This window comes from Dreissena polymorpha, chromosome 16 (genome assembly GCF_020536995.1).
Source record: "Dreissena polymorpha isolate Duluth1 chromosome 16, UMN_Dpol_1.0, whole genome shotgun sequence".
NCBI classification, from domain to species: domain Eukaryota; kingdom Metazoa; phylum Mollusca; class Bivalvia; order Myida; family Dreissenidae; genus Dreissena; species Dreissena polymorpha.
In genome coordinates this window covers 7,089,813-7,113,431 of record NC_068370.1, presented here as the reverse complement: position 1 = coordinate 7,113,431, position 23,619 = coordinate 7,089,813, and the positions used below count along the sequence as shown (strand labels likewise).

Below are 23,619 nucleotides of genomic sequence, written 5' to 3'. Positions count from 1 at the left end.
TTGGAAAGAAAAAATTATGTTTCATACGGCAATTCTAACAGTATATAACGTTCCGAGGTTACTTTATTTAAAAACCGTCAATAAACAAATTCAAAACATGAAGTAAATTTGCAAATTTAGGAAAGGCTTAACACAAATTCTACGCGATTGTTTTCTGTTTCATGTTTTCACTTTAGTAATTGTAGGTGAGGATGTTTCACAAAATAAATAACATTGAAGAATTTTTGTAATGGAGCCTTCTGTCATCTATTTAATTCTTCTCTGGTAAGAACAGCAACATATCAATTACATGGTTATTACAATATTTTCTTGCATACACACTAAGTTTTATGTTAATGCATTGTAGTGACGGTTAAAAAGCATGCATGTTCCTTCTATATAAATAAAAATTATTGAACTTTAGTAAGACGCAGGGCAATACGTCGTGCGAATTTCATTCAATAAAACTTCAAATTATATCCATGGTGTGAAGTTGAGGAATTGTAAACGTCCATTTATCTTTGTTACAAGTCGTTAAATTTTCGGTTGGCTGCATTCTTTTGGACGATATTTTGTTATTTTAAGTACGTTGACCTGTGCAAACTCATCAAAATCATCTCGAGATTTACGCTTCAAAACCTTCCGCTAAAATAATTAGGCGAAAGTTCGAATTTTAAGTTAATGTACACACTAATGGCCTTTAAGCGAACTCCCGGTCAACACTAAAACATAATTATAGCCTGCGGCTTCGGTCCGTTTGAGGGCTGTCTCTAAAATAACATAAAGGCAAGCATGTTATGTTTACATATAGCATACCGCACATTTATTTAATATTTTTTAATAGATTAAAACATACATACATAAAGCTTTATGATACACCAGACTCTCAACAATTTTCTGTTAACATTTTGTAGGTCCAATGTTCTACAAATTTTTACGTTGTTAATTGAAGAACATTCATCAATTAAGTTTGACGCTCTTTGGAAATGCAGTTTGGTTTGGTTTAGCGTATCCATGGATTGCCTTCTACATTTATTAACAGTTTCTTACAAAGAAAGTTCGAGCACCGTAATTTTAGAACCCATTGTATATTGTCGGGACATGCACGAATCTTTACATAGTAGAATATATCAATATTGCTGAACGATTTTCTGTGAGGGGTGCTGATCGAGTTGTGGATGAAAATGCTAGAAATTTCATTGAGCTTGGACAAATACATCAAAAGACAATGCTCCACTTAACTTCCAGAGTGCTTCAAGATAGATTGGTGACCGGTCCTCAATTGCAAAACTCAAAATTCACAGAACCATTCAAACTTAATGCCTTATTTTATTAATTTCCAAAGAAGTGTTTTATGTAAAGTATAATATTTGATATCATACACGATTAAACAGGCGTAGTGGTGGACAGTTTAAAGGTAAAGTAGTAAAACATGCACACACAAACAATGTTCCGAATTGCATTGATATTGTTGTTAATTGTTAGTTTTGTAAAAGTTAATGATGAGATTAATAAATACTTTTTTAATTTATTGCTGAAGTCAATATCCTTTGCACCAAATTGTGTCCTCTAACACGCCATTGTGCCACAGCGATTAATTCTTTTTAAAATGCAACGAAACTTATATCCCGTTATAGCATTCATTTTTCGCCTATATTTGCTATAAAACTTATATCTCATTATGGCATGCCTGTTTTTGTCGACATAATCAACTAATTGTTATTTGTTGTTGTGTTAATATGTTCAATCTCATTTAAATCATCCCCAGTCTTGCGCTTTATTGCAACTGACCTACCATACAGCCAGCTGTCACTTATTATTACATTATAATAGCCGGCGGGTTCGGTCCGCTCTTTGGTTGAGCGCTGACAGGGAGGTCACTTAAATGAATTAACGCTGGGGTCACTTAAAGGAATGAAAACTTAGGTCACTAAAAGGAATGAAGGCTGGGGTCACTTAAAGGAATGAAGGCTGTGTCACTTGAAGGAATGAAGACTGGGGTCACTTAAAGGAATGAAAGCTGGGGTCACTTAAAGAAATAAACGCTGGGATCACTTAAAGGAATGAAGACTGTGGTCACTCAAAAGAATGAAGGCTGGGGTTAATTAAATTAATGAAGACTGTGGTCACTTAAAGGAATGAAGACTGGGGTCATTTAAAGGAATGAACGTTGGGGTCACTTAAGGGAATGAACGCTGGGGTCACTTAAAGGAATGAACGCTGGGGTCACTTAAAGGAATGAACGTTGTGGTGACTTAAAGGAATGAACGTTGTGGTCACTTAAAGGAATGAAGACTGGGGTCACTTAAAGGAATGAACGTTGGGGTCACTTAAAGGAATGAACGCTCGGGTCAATTAAAAGCATGAACGCTGGGGTCACTTAAAGGAATGAACGTTGTGGTGACTTAAAGGAATAAAGGTTGTGGTCATTTAAAGGAATGAAGGCTGAGGTCACTTAAAGGAATGAAGGCTGAGGTCACTTACAGGAATGAAGGCTGAGTCGCTGAAAGGAATGAAGGCTGAGTCGCTTAAAGGAATGAAGGTTCGAAGTTGTGTTTACTATTTCATATATAAACATGTAAATTTAATCAATCTTTTAATGAACTAAATCATTTTTAAAGCTTTACGAAACAAAACAAAAAACACTCCATTTTGCTCATCATTTTGAAGGCATGAGGTTGGATTCAGATTTTGTAATTGAGGGCCGGTCACCAATGAAAATTTAATTTAGTGTACCCGGTAGTCTAGTGATGGATTTGTTTTCAGAGCTAGCCATTTATATTTCATAAACAAACTCCAAAGAAGAACCGTCGAGTACTGACACTAAGGACTCGACTTTATCTTGTTTAGAACTTTCAAATGTTAGAATATATTAGTATTCCGTGATGTATGCAAATCACGTCGTTCGCTTTTCATTCATTTATCGGCTTGTATAATTCAGTGTTTTAACTTCATGCGCCCACCTCGGAAATGTTGATTTTTTATGCTCCCCATATATATATAGTATGGGGAGCATATAGTTGCCAGTTTGTAGTTCCTTCCGTCACACTATTTTGACAGTTTCTCGTAGCGCCTTCAATACTTTACCGATCTCTTTCATATTTGGCATGTAAGTACCTTGCATGGACCTCTACCTTTTGATGAGGTTTAAGGTCACTGGGTTCAATGTCAAGGTCACCAAGGCTAATGATAATAGATTTTCCGTCACACTTTTGTTACAGTTTCTCATAGCGCCTTCAATACTTTACCGATCTCTTTCATGTTTGGCATGTAGGTACCTTGCATGGACCTCTACCTTTTGATGAGGTTTGAGGTCACTGGGGTCAAGGTCACCGAGGCTAATTATAGATTTCCATCCCACTTTGTTTACAGTTTCTCATAGCGCCTTCAATACTTTACCGATCTCTTTCATATTTGGCATGAAGGTACCTTGCATAGACCTCTACCTTTTGATGAGGTTTGAGGTCACTGGGGTCAAGGTGAAGGTCATCGATGCTAATAATAGATTTTTAGGTGGTTATTAACACATAGATTTACAAAGCGCATCATCGGGGAGCATCCATCAGTTTCACTGATATTCTTGTTTCCTAATGATACGAGAAATTTCGAGAACCGTTCACATAAATAGACTTATCGATGCTAATAATAGATTTTTTTAGGTGGTTATTAACACATAGATTTACAAAGCGCATCATCGGGGAGCATCCATCAGTTTCACTGATATTCTTGTTTCCTAATGATACGAGAAATTTCGAGAACCGTTCACATAAATAGACTTATGTAAATAAAATAAATTGAAAGTACACTCAATTAATTTGCCACTCCTGCAGTGCAGTAATTTGCAATTCATGTACACCAAAAAACTCAAACCCCAAAATTAAGTTAGCACGTTTGCAATAGTGAACTTTTACACGCAATCAAATAACGGCATTTGTACAAATGCGATAAATAGTGTATATACATAATAATCGCACCACAACGATTAGAATTGCGGGAGCTGTTACTTCCATTCCCCAAAAACACACGGGCTTCGACGTGCTTGTTGTTTTCTTGTCTTTGTATAGGCTATTGTTATGTCATATGCATCCGTGGAGAGTTCATTGTTTAATCTGAGCTGATTTATAATTGCATGTTTACCAAAAAAGGTACTATATAGTCATACATATTGTTCGATAATATGCCAACCTTTCTTGATCGTCATATTTGTTCATATGTAAATACTTTGTATTGTATGTTTCCTGTCTCGGTCGCTTTTCTTTTGTGTAACCGTATTTGACCATAGCACATAGAGCCGGATTGCAAATAATCTTTACAATTCATTGAAATTGTTAAATCTTAGCCTTTGCAATGCATTTAATCTGTAAATCTACAATGCAAATATTGTGTTACCGCTTAAAGAACTACAATATAAAAACATTTTCATTTGAGGAACTTTACGAGTTGTTTTGTAAATTGTCGACTAGATTCCAATAGAGATACCCCGGTTCAATGCATATAAAATTAACAGTGGCGTAGTAAACGTACAAGATAAATGTATTACTTAAATTTAAGTATTCAAGTATTGTAAATGTAAAACAAGCTGCACATATTTCTGCTGTACAGAGAAAAAATGTATCTAAAGAAAATATCAAAACGGACCTTCTATTTTGTCTGTATGTATTTTGAATGTAATGTGTAAATGTCGATACTTTATTTATAGCTATATTCTCAATTTAATAAGTTACGTATGTATTAGAACAGTGAAAATTTCATTCATGAAATGTTAATTAAGAAGAGTCGAATACTTTTAATATAATATGCTTATACATTAAAAACTCTTTCTTTCAATAGTGTGACGAGGTTCTGTGTATTTAATGCTTTACATAATCGACATCCTGAAAAAGTAAACACGCTCACATATATCGATCAATTATTTCGCAGTCGAAGACTTATTTAACGACCCTCGGTATATCCATACCTTATGTAAGTTAAATTTTAGCAACCCCTTCAACGGTTTCTTATACCTACATTTACAACGGCTAGCAATCAACACGTTTATCTTTTACAAACGTCTTGATGTTCTGGAAATATCTGATTGGGTAAATATATAATTATTGTTAATATATATAATAATCATCGTCAAAATAATAATAATAATAATAATAATAATAATAATAATACTGATGATGATAATAATAATAATAATAATAATAATAATGATAATGATAATAATAATAATAATAATAATAATAATAATAATTATTATTATTATTATTATTATTATTATTATTATTATTATTATTATCATCATCATCATCATTTTTATTATTTTTTTTATTTGACGTTGAGGTGTTATTCAATTGCAGTAAATGATTCGTACTGTGGATTTTGAAGATATATATCAATTCAAAACTACGGGGTTCCCGTTAAAAATCATTGGTATTGAGTATGAACTATGACCATTTCAGTTGTGTCTATATCTCCTCTTACATGAAGCGGTTAATAAATTGCCAGTTCATGCATGCTGCTTGATGACATTTATGTGTTATTTTATTTACTTGCGTATGTTGTTCAAACAATTTAGCGTTCATGCTTGTTAATGCCTATCTTCCTTTATTTCAATAGTAATGTTTCTGTTTTTGTAATTGCCTTCAAATTTTCTGCTGGCAAACCGAAACGTTGAATTGTTAATTTATACAACAGTTTCTAATGTTAACTTACTTACTTACATTATTTGTTTGCCTTAGTGCTTTAGACGTTTTAACTTGCAAATATAGAGAGCCATTTTATGCTCCGTTGATCTATAATGTATGACTTGCGTAATTAAATTAAAGGGAACAAATAAACCAAAATACTTTCAAGCGCAGATTAATTTTGACAACACATAACTCTCTCAGAGGTTCTGTAGTTTCCAGGTTGTTAACTACTTTTTATCGAAACACCGATTTTGGGGACTTGGCTGCTTTTGAATGAAAGCACATTAAGTACAGAAATGAGATTGTGAATTTAAGTTATTAAATAAAGGACATCTTGTATTTTCAAATTACACAACATTCGAAATAAATGATAAACGAACGAAGTGAAGCAATATTAACTGAGTTGGGTGATGATCTGACATGCCAGTTGTAGACGATATCACGCCTAATGCAAGCAAATGATTCATCAAATTGTTAACTAATGTAAAGACGGGCGAATGGACATTTTGAACATACAATCACGTTGCTACTGTGCGATGTGCGCGTGTGTGTTCTTGTGTGCGTGCGTTTGACGTTTGTACTTGTGCAAAATACAACGCTTTTTTATATCCGAAGCTTAAAACTGAGAGAACACGAGCTAGAAAGCGATATTTATCTCGTGATCTCGCATCTGATTATCTCAATTTCGCGTCGTAATCTTACAAACTCCAAATTAATTGTCGACAATGCAAAATCACAATGCAAAGTTGCAATATAACGACATTAATATCACAATAAACAAGGTCGAGAACGCGAAAACACTATACGAGGCAACAGATTACGAGGCGAGATCGCGAATTAAATTTTTTATCTCGCGTTCTCGCATCGTGTTCTTGCGTTCTCACGCGTGTACTCCAGAGGTTTCCAATGCGCAATAACGAATAGCAATCAAATGGTATTGCATAACTGTTAAAATTATTGAATTATCATGACACAAAATGGATGTATTATCAGCTACACGCAAAAACATGTGATTTACATTTAGAGATTAACGAGAGATGCAATTAAGTTATTAATATGTGTAAACATGTGATGTAATGGAGAACAGTGGCACACAGAAGTTACAGTAAGTTTGTAACGAATAGAAAAATCCAGTAAGCATTTGCCATAAAGCAACATAAATTGTAACATGTCAAAAATGTCACACTGGAATGGTCATTAAGCAATATGAACTTGTCATTAAGGAATATGCTATTGTCATTGAGAAACAAGAATGGACTCGCAGTATTGTCTAACATACTCTGCATGTTCACCAAAAACCACATTTCGACTAAAGTACGTACGCTAGTACGTCAAATCTAATTTAAACACATCTCCGTCAAAAGACCAGTGGCTGTGCTGTCTGGTTCACGCAGTGGTTGGTACACGCGGTTTTCACCTCTTAAAAATTCGTAACCAACTTTCGTACGTCTATAAACATTAATAAGGTAGAAGTGATGGAGCACACTCCTTACATAACACAGCCTCAAACTTTAAAATACACACATACCCTCATACAGTGACAGGCGAATGTTGGAATGTTATTGTTAAAAGCACGTTCGAATGAAATAGATATATACATTTTAATAGATAAGAATATTTATCTATGCTAATATGAAACAGTTAATATTGAAATAGCTGTAAGGTCACCAACCTTTTGTGTTAAAAATCTTCGAATTATGTCAATAGTGCGATATTCATGTATAATAAACCGAACGACACAACTCTTTGATACAAATCTTAAATTTTATCCGGTGTTTGTTTTACATAAGTTTGTACATAACGCATGAAAGTGATTTTAAATTTTTAATAAAATATCATCCGGACAGATTTTAATTATTAAAATTCGTTAATTTATGTTGCAAGAAAGCGTTTCTTATGCAAAACCAAAATCGAGGCATTCGAAATCATGGTATGGTATGAGGCAGCTATTTAAAAAGACGGATCGTCATAATTACATGTTTAATTAGTCCTTTCACCTACATTTTCTAATTTAATGTAATGCAAACGTTCATTTGAACTTTGAACACAAGTATTGAACACACAGTATGCATGCCATTTAACGCATTAAGAAGAATGGAAAAAACAGCAACAGCATTGGGCTGCATTTGGAGTCAGTCACACACCGGCACGGAGTGTTTTGAAATTCATAAATTTGTCGTCGGCAGTCCTCGCTTAGCGATCACTAGCCTTATTTGGTAACCACACTTTATACTGTTAGTGATAGTCGTGTTGTCATTTGAACGACAATTGTGAAGTAGTTTATGTATTTTTAAGTAAATGATGTCCTTCCGCAACCGAGGCTACATGAAGTGTGGATTCGGAGTTTGTCCCGAAGTGTCTCTCCTATTGTATAAGCTAACTAGACTCACGAAAGTTGGGAAGAATATTGATTGATTTTAAGCTGACCTTTCCAGATATTTATTTGTTACTGAAAAAAAAATCAATTTTAGTGTGGTCTTGTATTGTAAGGGGTGCCGAAGTTCCCGAAGAAAACTCCACCTGTGACCATCAACCAAACTCATATGCTTCTGAAAAACTATTCTTAACATATTATTCTTCTTGGTTTAGATAACACACGATGTGCAGGAGGGTCTTGATCAATGTGCTGATTGTGGCCTTCTGTTCTGGCATTTTGCAAGCGGAGGTCTGCAAGATAGACATGAAGGAATGCGTCTTCCATTTTGAGGTTGAGCACCGACTAACCATGATGAGAGGTAAAACATTGGTCTTTCCGCACGGTGGTAATGTGTTTGCGTACGACGTTAGTGACACATCCACCGCTGAACCAATTCCACATGACGAGGTGATTACAGCCGATGGGTGGGAGAATCCAAGACTTGTTTCTGTAGTCAACGGGCAATTCCCAGGGCCAAATATAATCGTTTTTGAGGGGCAACAGATTGTCGTGCATGTAAAGAACAAACTGAACAGTCACGGAGTTACCATTCATTGGCACGGTCTTCATCAGGTCGGCACGCCGTGGATGGATGGGGTCCCGTTTGTGACACAATGCCCGATACTTCCAGGACAGTCATTTACCTATCGCTTCAAGGCCAGTCCAAAAGGAACATTCTGGTGGCACTCGCACGCAGGGGCACAGAGAACCATGGGTGTGTATGGAGCTTTCATAATCAAAGAGAGAACCGAGACGACCACAGAAGATCTAATAATGCAAATAACGGACTGGAACCATGACATGGATTCTGACACGGATCACGCGAAAATGATCTACGGTGTGTACGATGGAAGAAAGAAATGGAATCCAAGCCAGTCACTAGATAGTAGTTTCTTTAGTATGTTGCTTATACACTCTTTACTTATCAATGGGAGAGGACGATACTACCAGGAGAATAATATTGACCACAATGGCGCTCCTTTAACTGTTTACAACGTCAAGTCAGGCAACAAATATCGGTTCCGAGTTATTGGAACTGGTGCATTATATCCCTTCAGGATATCAATCGACTCGCACACATTGACTGTTGTTGCCTCTGATGGTTACGACCTGAAACCAGTTGAAACAGAATCATTTGTCATTAATCCAGGCGAGAGATTCGACTTCGAGATTACAGCCAATCAGCCGGTCGGTAACTATTGGATACGTGGCATTACGTTGGAGAAAGGACGCTACCGCCGAGCAGATGCAATTTTACGCTATGAAACCGCTACTGCGTCTGACCCAAAGACAAACCGCCAGCAATGTACAGCTGCAAAGACATGTTTAGTTTTAAATTGCCCTTTTACATATTATCCAGAAGCATACACTGAATGTGTAACGTTTGACCAGTTGAAATCTGCTGTAAATGACGACCCAGCACCTGTCTTTGAGCCTGGCATGTCCAAAGAATACTTCCTTAATTGGGCTTTTCCTGGCGTGAAACCTTACCCGGGTTCAGTCAACGGGCACCCGGGTTCAGTCAACGGGAGAGACTTTCATACCCCGGATGTAAATCCTCTTTTGCAACCAAAGGAATGGTCATCCCCTTGCAAATCTCCAGAGTGCGGCGATGACCGACATTGTTTGTGTACGCATGCGTTAGAAATAGGTGGTGGGGATACTATTCAAATGGTCTTAATGAACATGGGAATGGGCAAAGGATGGTCGCACCCTATTCACATGCACGGACATTCGTTCTACGTCCTGAAAATGGGATACGGGAATTATAATTCATCAACAGGGGCGATACAAGGCGACAATTCAGATATCGATTGCAGAGGACCAGTTACCGACCCTAAGAAATCATTTTGCAACAACGCAACATGGAGTAATGCGGCTTGGCTCAACGGACGTGTACCGCGCTTAGAGCTGAACAATCCTCCTCGTAAAGACACGATTATTGTTCCCACTGGCGGATATGTTGTCATTCGGATAAAGGCTGACAACCCCGGTCTCTGGAACATGCACTGCCACATTGAACTTCACAGTATGGACGGCATGCTTATGCTGTTAAATGAATCGTTCACTGAAATACCATCAGCGCCGAAAGGATTTCCAGACTGCCATTCGTATCCGCCATCTCCTTACAGAATGAACCTTATATCGAAGGCAGAGGAACACCAGCAAGGTAATGGTATTATGGTATCTTATGATTTAATCTGATTAAAATGTCCAGATAATGTTTTGCAAAACTGAGAGTTGTGTCCGAATAAAAAAAAAATTAATACACATTGTTGTCTTCTTTGATTTAATATATTTCGTAATTAAATTACTTGCATATAATGAACCTTCATTTACAATTAATGTTTAGCAAAAATGATAGTTGCATCCTATTAGGTTTTACCTTGTTGAACATACTCATGTTGTTCGGGTCTTTGTTGAAGTATACATGTTTATCACGTCATTGTCTAAACGTTAAAAGTAAAAAAGAAAAAAATATATATTTTCAGATTATACAGTTAATACCATAAGAGAAACAATTTCATATAGTTTGAATTTAATCAATAACTCATCGGCTCTTTTTTTATAGCTCAAGAGGCATCGGATTCTGCAATAACGAAGGAAAAGTACCATGTACTTCTTGGCCTACTCATCGCAGTACTTTCGCTGCAGACCATTCTTGTGCTATGCATTTTTTGCGTGTGTTTGAAAAAAACAAAGTCTTCCAACGACAAGTATACATTGAACACAAACGGCGCAAAAAACGGTGGGAATGTCAACAAAGGTTTCAATATGAATAAACTGTAGACATGTGTAGTTCAGTCTCAATGCACTGTATACCCTTCACGATAGAATTCGATAAAATATATTACATGGACTTAGACAGTAACTAAATACACCGTTCATAAGCACAGCTCAAAATTGCACACATTTTGATACTCAAAATGTTGAGTGGTAAGCATCGCATTTTACTAACGATTCGTCACAAACGTATGGGAGCGTAATGAAACGGTCTTCTTTTAATATGTAAATATTTGTTAAATATCACTGAGACTGTACTCTCTTTTCCATGATCTGTAGTGAACAAGAATCCATGGGGAAACAGAAATCCAAAACCAAAGTATCAATACAGATATATTTATTCAGCGGACATGTAATACGGGATAACTGTACGTCACTTGATCGTCCTGAAAATTTGCAATTAAACAATAATTCTCATTTTATAAAAATAACTAATTATACGGTTGCCGTTGTAAACAATTATAAGTATATATTAGATTTCATACGACAGTCGGTGGGGAATCAATATCATATGTACATGCGTTAAAAAATTTAAAGCACTTATAATTTTGTACAAACTTACATAAACGACAGCGACAAAAAAAGAAAATCTTTGACAAAAGAAACCTTTAATTTATTATGGTTTATATATTGCATTTATATAACAGTTAATTGTATTTAAGAATACGTAAATATATCTTTCGAAAAAAGTATCTGTTTACTTTCACGTTTATTGCTTGATTTCCCGATACAAAAATCGTCAACTTGTTAAACGATCTATTCGAAGCTGTTCTTAAAATGTTTGACGTTCTATTTCAATGTAATCCTCTCATTATTTAACTTTCTATTTCACTTTAAACCTTACAATGCTGAACGTTCTATTTCAATGTAATCATTTAATTGCTTTACGTTCAATATCAATGTAATAATTGTACGCTTCATATCTTTTACTTTTGTATACATGTTAATGCACTTTGTGTAATTTTGTATATATAATCACTGGGTATGTATTGCTCTCCCTATGGATGATAATAAAGAATCTATCGATCTATTCAAATTATAAGAAATATTATGTTTTTATAAATGTATTCATAAACGTTTTGCATTTCAATCGCGACCTAAACTCCGTCTATTTATTCGATGCTTATTCTTTTTCACTTTGTGTTTATTGGATTGTTTAGAACACTAATCTTTGATTTACGTATTAATAAACATCTTTAGCTTTTCATTTTACTTCACTGTTTTTATTACTGTATTTGTCATGAAATAGGATGTGTTTAGTTGTAGACTTGGTGTTGCTTTATTACTCCTATGGATGAAATGGACCTGGTTTTAGAAAGTGTCTTATGAAAGTCTGTATTCAAGTGAAACAAGTCAAGCTTTAAGTTATCGATCTGATCACTGACTGCAAATTGCATTGCGCATTGTCCATATTATTTGACTCAGAGCACTTACGACTTCGTGTCGCAATCAATAATCAATTCTTTTGTGTACAAGGTTGCCAAATTATACTTTTTTCGACTTGATTTTCAACTTAGATTCTTTGTAGCTGCAAGCCGTAAGGTTCGTTACACAAACCAAATCAAAAAGTTATTGTCGGCGAAACGCTTAAACTATTATTTGCTGCTGTTACTTGCTATGTATATATTCCAACTTCAAGTATATATATAAATATTAAATATTGAACATCCAGATTTATGATTCTGGACTTCTGGCGTTCTGTTAAAATATAGCAAAATGAAAAGCAGGCAATAAATGTAGAGTTATAAATGCTTAAAGTTCAGACTCATACATCGCCAGTTGTAATATTTCACATAACCCCGAAATTACCCCGGTAGTACATACTGCAAAACTGTGATCCGCTATTTAGCATTTATTCGTTATACTCATGTGAGTTTGCAGTATCTAGATAAACACGTTATGTTATAATAATTCACTTTTATGCGTTAGATTTCGGACAGTTTGATGATCGTTTGATCGTTATCATTAATCAGTCATTGAGTCAACTCAATAAATATTCTTTTATATTCAAATACAACCACAGCAGTATATATCTCTTTGCTAACGTTTTCTGGGATATATTTCACGCCGTTGATTTTATTTAACTAATTAAACGACTAACCAAAAAGGTATATCATTTTCGTTTAATTTGTTGATACGTTATAATATACGTTTACTGTACTTAATGCACAGAACTTCTAAACTTAAAAAGCGATTATGACTACTTGCTGCAATGCAAATAGTAAACAACATCTTGTGTTTAGTTATTTATTCCAACTTTTTACATAAGCTGATTTCCAGTCTACATTAAAGTTAATATTTTTGGAACATACACTTCAAGTATTTTGCGCACATTTTCACAAGGCACCATGCTCGCTCTTTCAATAAGTAGTGCAATTTACACTGCATGCCGTATATCCTTCTTGACAAGAGCGATATGGGAAAGCATAGCCGTGCGAGGTTAGGCGGGCCGAAAGCCAACATGGTCAACTTAAGTTAAATATTCTATTTAATATAGCGATTAATTATACTGAGGAAACTCTATCAGGAAAGTAATTGTCTATTTTAATCCTCTTATTTTATAACAGAACATTAGCGCCTTTTTAAAAAACGAGTTTACACAAGGAGTCAACAATCAAGACCCTTAAACGACCGGCTCCTTTATTTGTGGTAACGGTGTGTATGGTTGTTGTTCCGTCGTGTAAATCCTCTAAACATGTCTTAACAAAGGATTTCTTGAACGACTCTCGGCATACCAATGTATTTTGCCGACCCATTTTTTTATTTAATTGTATTTGTCTTTAGTGAGCATATATTGTAGCACAACCAGTAGTAAACAAGTTTTTCCAATCATCTGCAACATGAACTTACCACAATGCTTCTTAGGCAGACTGCATTTTATTATTTACGCACATTTAAAGTACATTTCAACTGTGTATGACAAATTGATTAACGAAAGAATTTAACGGCCTAATACGCGTCTTTGCTTGATGCGATGCAGCAGAATAGTACTGACTTACTTACACTGTTTACTCAGTTTCGTTTTTGGAAATTCAATTACTAATTTGTTTACTGGCTATACAAATAGTTTATATTTCGAAAGAATTTTTTAGCAATACGATTTTTGTTATATCTGATCTAAGAGGTATAGCACCTTTAAAACATTACATTATCATGTTGCAAAATTCCCACGGTATCATGTTTAAAAACTGCCTCATACTAAAACACGAAAGCGAATTCACTCTAAGAACAAGTAATCTTCAGTAATATGACATGCTTATTGTGTTAACGTCAGGAAGAAATCGCCTTCAGTTATTAAAACAAATCGTTATAATATATACACTAAGAAGAAGCAGCCATAGTAATATCAAACATTATTATGTATACTCTATGAAAATGCACATCCGCCTACGACGGTCCTAAGCCCTTTTGATAAAGGTTGAGGGCTGGGCGTAGGGATAGTTACCCTACCTTGTAAAAAGGTTTATACAGAAACGCCAAACAGCATACCGACATACTTCAAGGACATGGAAGACGATTGACCCCCAGCTGGGAGGTGTATGAAGCCGGGCTTTAAAAGACAAAGTCAACTGAAAGCCGTTAGACCGAAGACCATCGTCTCCACTAGGACTACCACCATAATTGGTAAATGGGATTCCAAACCCATGTACGAGATAAGGAAGACATCCAAGTTGGCCGCAGAGATGAGCAAATTACACATGACCATCCCATGAGTCAGCGATTCAAGACAAACTGATTCCGGGCAAAGAAGAAGAGACTCAACATGGACATAATCCAGTACTACGCCCCGACGAACGACAGTGAAGACGAGGCAAAGAAAAACTTTTTAAACAGACTGTCAACCATCATACAAGACAGACAAGAGAGAAGTATCATCATTCATTGTAAAGGGCGACTTCAACGCCAAGATATGCAGAGACAGATGATGGTATGGATATAAGGATCTTATGGGGCTGCAAGGTTAAAGCAAGAAGAACAAAATCGGTGATAGATTCGCTGAACTGTTTGCAACAAGTCACCTGGTGTTTTCCACGACAGATGGATACACTTGGCAACTTTTGTTTCCCAAGACCCATCAACGGAGAACTAGATCGACAAACACTACATCTTGGCGGCGTTACATCGCTCTCTTCTGGATGAATACATCTAAAGGAGTAGAAGACGTTGCTTGGTACCGTACCATCATCTCCTAGTCGCAAGATTAAAACTGAAGCTGAAGAAAAATCGGACTTGGAGAGGTTCCAAACGCCATCGTTTAAAATCGCTAAGCTTAAATAGAAGCAAAACGAGTTTAAGATCATCCTTCCAAACAAGTTTCAGATCATATAGGAGCTGATTGAAGAAGAGACAATAGAGAAGACGCGGCAGACAGGAAAGTGCAGTGACCCAAATATGCAAAGAAGTACTGGGCCCCGAGTCGTACACCAATAAGGAGTTGAAATTAGCAGCGTCTCTGCAGAAAGTTGAAGAAAGAAGATCCAACGAATCAACAAAGTGCCAACAACAGCAAGACAAGAGCATCAAAAGAATAATTCACAAGAAGAGTGAAGCAAATATGGATGTGAGGCGAAGTATCAAATAGACAATCGGAACAACGTAGGGACGCTGGAAACCGATCAGCAGCCCACCAGAAAAGAACCAACAACCTTAACTCCATCATCACGAAAATAGCAGGAAAGTGTGACAAGCGAGAGGGGATTGTAAGGGACCGGGAACCGAGGAGCTATAGCACTTGACTAAGGGCAGATGCAGAGCTTGATCGAGCAATTCCAGGAGCTACTCAACAGGCCAGCTCTTGCCACCACATCGGGGATAACGAAAGCTACAAGCGATGCGCGACAACAAAGAGACACACACCGCCATAAAACGGCTTAAAAACGGCAAGTGAGCAGGATCTGATAGCATACCGACAGAAGCGCTGATATCGAGGCCAGTGTAAAGCTACTCTTCCCTCTCTTTGGCAAGATATTGGCAAAGGATGGAATACCAACAATACAATACGACGAAGCATTTGTAAACGGAGACATGCATACCGACGAGCAAGCAAAAATATACAATCTCTTCTTAATTGATCAGATATTCTGGGTGATGACACAGATATAGAAAATCAACACTTGTTGAATTAGTCGTATCTCCTGAACAATACCCCATCTCTATGTGTGATCTATAAATTAAGCCCGGAAACGTACTGCAATGTCTTGCTATAGGGAAATCTGCAGGTCTCAATAAATTTTCGCCTTTTTTAACTCGGGTGATCTTTCAGTAATAATAAGCGAATATCCGTTATAATTTTACTTTTGATAAAGTGTATGAGAATAATATGTATATGCGTTGATTTGTACACAAACTTTATACTTACGCAATTGTAATATGGATTTATATATAAGAACTTAACAAAACATCAATAAACACACATATATAATTCTCTTTTAATACAGTGCTACCTTCCAAAATACCATACGTATGGGCATTGTGCATGATTTAAACAAACTTGATAGAACACCATCACTTAAATTAACAAATATATTCTAGACATCTGGGCCTTGTGGTTTCAGGGTGAAAGATAGTTAATTTTTTCACTAAATACAAACAATTTAAACTATGTACCATTTTTACCCAAGATGCATAATTTGAACAAAAATGGCTGAAATTATATATAAACATTTACATAACAAATTCAAAGCCTGTGGGTCAATCGGGTTAAGATAAGACGATGTTTGAAGTTTTATCTCTTTAAGGAAAACAAGCAATTCCCAATGCAGAGCCTCTGCGTCCAACAGTAACAGTGATTTTTTAAAGAGGACACTATACATATAAGAATAACAAGTAACTCAAGAGAAGAGAACACTTTGACCAAAGATATATGATTCGAATAACCCATGGGCCTTCCGATTTCAGACGAGAAGTTTTTTAAGAGAACCTTATGGATTTTTTTTTTTGCATTAACTTGCTAACATACGACGTTACATTCCATATATTGCACCCTAGGTATTGTCAATTAAGAAAAGAAATTAAGTTATTTGGTAATACAAGTCTGCATTTCTATAAATTATTTGACCCCTGTGGTGTGGGAAAATTGGGTGTTTTACATTAACTGCAGCTCTGAAACAACATTTTAAGGCGATAACTTTGCCAGTGTGCCCGACAATGTGATTCCGGCGTGGTGACTTATCCCTTTGCAGCAAATAAAGCAACAAAGACTATTGAAAGCTTACTCTAATTGTAAGTAGCATTGTTTATAATAATTATAATTGTCAACACATTTACACAACATATTTACATCGACCTACCAATATGTTCTATACACATATGGCTATATCCTTGTCCTCTATAAATTAGTACCTCTCCCTGTGGCCATCAGGTAAGAGTAGTCATCAATACATATGTATGTTGGATTGGTATACCTTATCACAGCATGGGCAACAGTTATTTTCGAGTTCCACAATTTAAGCAATAATGCTTTAAGTACAATTATAACTTCTATCATCTCGTGCAATTCTAGGGCAACTATAACTCTGTACATCTCTGCGAACGTTCGCACGTATTTATATACAGCATAAGTGCAGGGCAAAATCTTATATTCCTCAATTGACAATATCAACTTCTCTACTCTCAATAATCTATAATCTCGATATCTCGTAGTCATTAACAACATGAGTCTCAGTACTGAAGGGATAGACAGCCCAAGCTACATGATTGTTAGAATAATGTGTATGCCAAATTCACTTTGTATCTCTAATATTTCTAGGGTGCCAAAACCGCATAAAGACTGATTGAAAGAGAATTTAGACCGGGTGGGTCTCACACGTCTGTCCAGGGATCCTCAACATAAATGGCGGATGCATTTGGTGTAAAGGACCTAAGCAAGAAACCAATGGTAATTAACTAAACTGGTAGATGCATAACCAACATAATAATAATCAGGTGGCACAAAAATGGCATGGGAGGTATAAAGTCAACTGTTACATCTCAATCTCATAACGGGGTGGCATATCCCCAGGCGCCTAATTATAAGAGACCTGCCGGGCCCTATATTTAATCATAATGGCGAGAGCCTATTACATAAGGAGGACTAGAACGGGAAGTATCCTAGCCCACCGGCCTCATAGTAGTACAAAAGATGTGTACTAAAGGGTACAAAAATGTGAATCAAAAAATGTAAGTCCTCCCTACTCTAATTCTGTAAATCACACACCGAGGAACTTAGCACAGGCTTGCAAGCATAAAATTTGAAATACAAAAAGGCAGGCTCCTCTCCCAGCATCAAAACTAAAATAATAATGTCTTTGTAGGTTATCACATGTCTCCTCATTACATCTCAAACAGCCCTGTTGATGCATTTGGTTAACAATAATGCCCTTAAATTCTAGAACTCTTTTATAGTCCTTATTTCAACAACTTACATATACAACAATTATTAACTATGTAGTACATTAAACAAGTAACAATTATGTACACCTATATCCTTGTAGAGCAATAAATAATTTACTTTCTCTAGAATTTTAGAAAATTCTCGAAAGATCTCTAATCTCTCCATAGTCATGAAGATAAGTTAATTATAACTCACTGTCCTAATAATCTGGTTGATTAAAAAAGGGGGGAAAAATATAACGCAAAACTGTACTGAAAAAATATTAAACTGTTTTCAACAATAAGATTTAACTTTTATAGGTAGTGCAAGTAAAGCCTACGTCTCCACCCCGCCCCGTTAAAAGGAGTAAAGGTATGTTAAGGTTAGTATAAAGAACTAGGATATAAAAGTTAAATCATGTACTTACATTCAGGTCTGTCCCACTTACCATTAGTGAACAATGTAAAGGTTAAATAGTAGTAGTATAACATTTACTATGAATATAATTTATAACATATATTATAAATATATTAGTGAATTACTATCATAAACTATTAAGTTATAATGTCATTAATCACTGATGTCAGGTGTAGCCCACATCTTCGGGTTATAAACATCGTAGTTGGGACATCGTAGATTGGACATCGTTGACAAAACATTGTATATGGGACATCGTAGATTGGACATCGTAGACAAAACATCTTAGATGGTACATCGTAGATTGGACATCGTAGTTGGAACATCATAGATTGGACATCGTAGACAAAACATCGTAGATTGAACGTCGTAGACAAAACATCGTAGATGGTACATCGTAGATTGGACATCGTAGTTGGAACATCATAGATTGGAATAGTAGACAAAACATCGTAGATAGTACATTGTAGATTGGACATCGTAGACAGTACATCGTAGATTGGACATCGTAGTTGGAACATCGTAGATTGGACATCGTAGACAGTACATCGTAGATTGGACATCGTAGTTGGAACATCGTAGATTGGACATAGACAGAACATTGTAGTTTGGACATCGTAGACGGAACATCGTAGATTGGACATAGTAGATTGTTATCGTAGATTGGACATCGTAGAGGGTACATCGTAGGCAATACTTCGTCGGTGATACATGGTAGGCATCTTAGTATAAATGAAAAACATTGTAGACTGTTTATTGTAGCCTGGATTTTGAAATTAATAGTATATTATGCTGTTAAGCATAAGGTTGGAGGTATGAAGGAATAGTATGGTTGTATTCTTCTTTCATGTTTTGTTTTTAATTTACTTTTATTTATTTATAAGCTTCTCCTTGTATTCGATTTTCTTTCTGAGTCCATGAAGGTGGTAATAGGTAGCCTATGTCTTGAGTGTAAGCAGGTCTTCTTTAGTTGAGGGAAGGAGGGCCAGTGGAATGGTTGAATCATTTCTTATGAAATTCAAGATAGTTTCAAAGTGTTTGGCTGGTCTGTCAATGAAGATTTCAGTTTCATTTGTTTCCTGTGTTAGATGGTGAAGTAGGGAATATGGTTCTTTACTCAGGGTGTGTTTGGATGTTGTAAATATGTATCCTCCGACGTTCAATTTTATTTTAGAGTTATTTTGTTTTTTTTATTCTGTTAATTTGTCTTTTATTTTTTTTTCTTTGAAGGGATCTTCTTCGTTTTTAGGTTCTTCTTCAAAGGTTGCTTCATTATCAGACAGTGTGCTTTCAGTACACTGAATGTCTTTGTAAGAGATCAATTGTCTTGGATTGTCCATTTTGTTCAGAATCTTATCAAGTACGTTATTTTTTGGTTCGTAAGATTGTGTTACTATTCTCTTGTCTATATCTAATGGTGTTCTCGATGTGACATTGTTGTTTGACTGCTTATTCTCCTTGGGATGATAAAGCGTTTAGGCAATCTGCCCTCCTTGTGTTCCTCCTGCTGATGTCCCTGTTTTTGGGGTGGAGTTTTGTTTCTGAAATGTCTTCTGGGACTGGAAACTCCAATTCTATGTTTTCCGGAGCATTTAGTTTCCACATTTTTTCAAATTCATTATCTTCATCTGACAGGTATAGGTCTTGTTGTAGGATGTTATGGTTTGGCTCTTTGTTTACATGTGGCAGGTTGGTTTTGATGGGGGCTTTGGACTTCTTTTCTTCTTTCCTTTTTATGGCCTTTTATTATTTCTTCATTTGTGATTTCTGTTTTTCTTTTATGTTCTTCGAGTGTTCTTTGGATTACTTTACATCTACGTTCCACTCGTGTACTAATGTAGTCATCGACTTGTTGACCTTCTTTTTCGGACACATTTTGTAGAGTGGCTTCTATCAAGTCTTTCATGTGTTCTGGTGTTTCAGGTTGGTTGTTGTTATGGTGTTTCATTGATGTCGCGACATTGGTGTGATGTACTAAATGTTCTTGAAAGGCTGGTATACTATCCTTGTTTATCATTTCGAGATGTGCCACTATTGTGTTTTAATGCAGTTTGATAGGTATGGAATCAAAATTAGCTATTTGTAATGGTACAAGTCCATTTGAAGGTTGTACCAATGCTCTTGCAAGCAGGACACTGTGTTTTTCAAAAAGATTACGGTTTGGAGAGGTCACACCTAATTTTGCGTTGTCATATGGGTCAATTGTTCTTCCAGATATCACAATCTCGCTTTCTGGTGGTATTTCTATATCTTCAGTCGAGGCAATTCTGCAGCCGTGAACATCAAATTCATTTGTATGGCAGTATACTTCTCCATTGATTTTCAAGATCTGTCTGCTTAGGATAATATCACAACTGTGGTTCATCATAAAATCTCTTCCAATAATGAACTCATTGGATATGTCTGCTAGGAAAACTGAATGTTGAAACAGTTGTTTGTCAATTGTAAATTCAATGTTAATTTTTCCATGAAATTTAGCTCTATCTCCTGTTATTCCAACCAGTATATCATGGTTTGGTTGAATTTGGGGTTTGTTATCTTGCCATTTGTCATAGATGCTCTTTTTCAAAATGGTTATGTTGGATCCTGTGTCTACTAAAGCAGTAATATACTGGTTTCCAATCTGTATTGGTAGAAACAATCCTTCATGAACTGTGTCTCTTAAGTTATTTACTGGAATCTGTTGGCCCTTCTCATCGGGTTTTCGGGTCTCCTTGTGGGCCTCCATGAAGACCTGTTCTCGTTTCCCTGGTTTAAATGAGGTCTGTTTTGAGTCTGGGTCCTGTTGTTTTCATTAAATCTCTGCCACTGTCTTGGTCTTTCAAATGTATCTTCCTGTGGGAAATTTCGCTGTTGTTGGTGATTTTGAGGACTTGGTCTTCCATAAGTACCCGGAAATGGTGTTGAAGATCTGTCTCTGTAGTTTGTATTTCTCTGGTTTGTCTCATGCTTATCTTTTGATAGTTTTTCAAAAGCATCAGCCAATTTCTCGAGAGTTTTTGTTAGCTGTGTGACCGTTTCGTTTCCACTTTTTGCATCATCATTGTTAAAGGTACAGTTGGAATTGTTGGGCTTTACTATGTGCTCAGTGTTGGGTTTTTTTGAAATGACTAGACTCTGTTCGTCCTGCAGAAACATGAATGGACTGTTTTCTTCTGACCTCTGCTGTTTTGTATGCCTCAAACCGTGTTGCTATTTAGGTTGCCTCTGACAATGTGATTGGTTTAGCCTCTCTAAGTTTCATGCGCAAAGTTTGGTCATCAATCGCTTCAATAAAATGGTCTCGAGCCAAAGTATCTGTGAATTCCTTGGTTGTATAAGGGCCAGCTTCTTAATGTTTTGAGCCAGTTCAGGGATGCTCTCTTCTACTCTCCTAGTACGGTTCTGTAGTTCAGTCCTAAATATAACATTTTGATTCTGGGAACCATATCTCTCTTTCAACTTATTGATCAAAGTGTTTATGTCTGTTTTCTCGTGCCTCTGTAGCTCGGTAAGGATGCCTCTGGCAGAGCCAATGAGACTGTTAGCTAGGTGAAGGCCTTTTAGGTAGGGTGACCATCCATTAATTTGGCAACTAATTTCAAATGAGTCTATGTATTCATAAATGTCCTCTTTTCCATCATATTTGGGTGGATGCACTTTTAATTGTACATCATTGGAGTATTCTTGATTGTACGAGGGACTTCTCCTAGGTCTGTATGGATAATTCACTCTGTCATGGTCACCTCTGTCATATCTATGTCTGTTTAGATTTGGAAAATCTATCTCTGAATCCGGGTTGGACAATGATCTGTCTAGGTTATGAGATCCGGGTAAATCTCTATCCGGAGACATGCTTCTCCTGGGCTGAGAAAAGCTAGTCTCCATGTCTGGATTTTGGTTTGTATTCAGGTCATGGGGAGCAACTGTAGAGCTCCTGGTCTCTGTATTGGGGGTTGTGTTACTTGGATTGGACATTTCCTCTTACAATAAAGGAATATTTTGGGACTGGGTATATCAAACTCACTCGCTCACTGTAACATCAAACATTCATTTTACAAAATTTAAAATCATACATTTTTATACATTGTAATGTTTATGAACAACTGTAAAGTTCGGTAATGTTACAAGCTTGTACTTTATGTTGTTGTGCAACAATTGGTTTCTGTGTATTTCAGGCAGGAGCTGTATAATAAATTCCAGTGCAGTCCGGAGTCCGGAGGAAGCTTAATTAACATACAGGTCCTTAAGTTCAGTGGAAACCAGCCACAGAATCTCGTGGAGCTAGTCCATTCACATTAGCGCGCGTTATGAATAGATGGCCAATCTTAACATAACAAGGACTGCTCATTGAACTTTAAATGAATGTACGAATAAAAGCAAAGTACTGTGGTGTTTGTTGTCACTATGAAAACAATATAGGTATTATGGTTCATAGCAACCATATACGGAAACCTGGACAATTCTTGTAATAATCGACCAAGATGATACTGTGACGTCATATATTTACATACGTCATATATTAAGTGACGAATTCGTTACATAATCTAAAAGTGCAGTTATTGCAAATTATATATGAAAATTGTGTCTGAAGTACACGACTGTCGAAATAACCCGACTTTGTTCTAAATCCTGTGATTAATATTATTAGAATTGTCATATGGAATAATTGGATCAATAAACACATTCTCAATTGAAAGGCATGTGTTATCTCTGGCAACAAGAAAGCAACTTCTTAAAATGGTAACTGGTTTATTGTTATAGGTAGTGTTCTAAAGCATGCGGATCAGGCTAACGTTTAAGGTTTGTCATATTACATATATTCAATTGATTGTCCGGAGCAATAATGTCTTTCTCCTTATTAAATGTTTGCTCCGGTCGGAGGAGTATTGATGGATTCATTGATCCGGATTGGGACCTGCTCCAGACAGCGTTTGCTATGACGTCATAATTTACCATCCGAAGTGAACTGATATACGTCATCATGTACATTCAAACGGAGCTATTCGGCGAAGTCT

The 23,619-nt window shown here is 36.2% G+C and overlaps 1 protein-coding gene across 1 annotated transcript; it reads left to right on the top strand.

The window, feature by feature from the left end:
• The first annotated feature begins 8,253 nt into the window (after positions 1-8,253).
• On the top strand, positions 8,254-10,275 carry LOC127862802 (uncharacterized). The gene has a single exon (XM_052402070.1). It carries the CDS (start codon positions 8,254-8,256, stop codon positions 10,273-10,275), a length of 2,022 nt encoding a protein of 673 aa, XP_052258030.1.
• Positions 10,276-23,619: the final 13,344 nt, after the last annotated feature.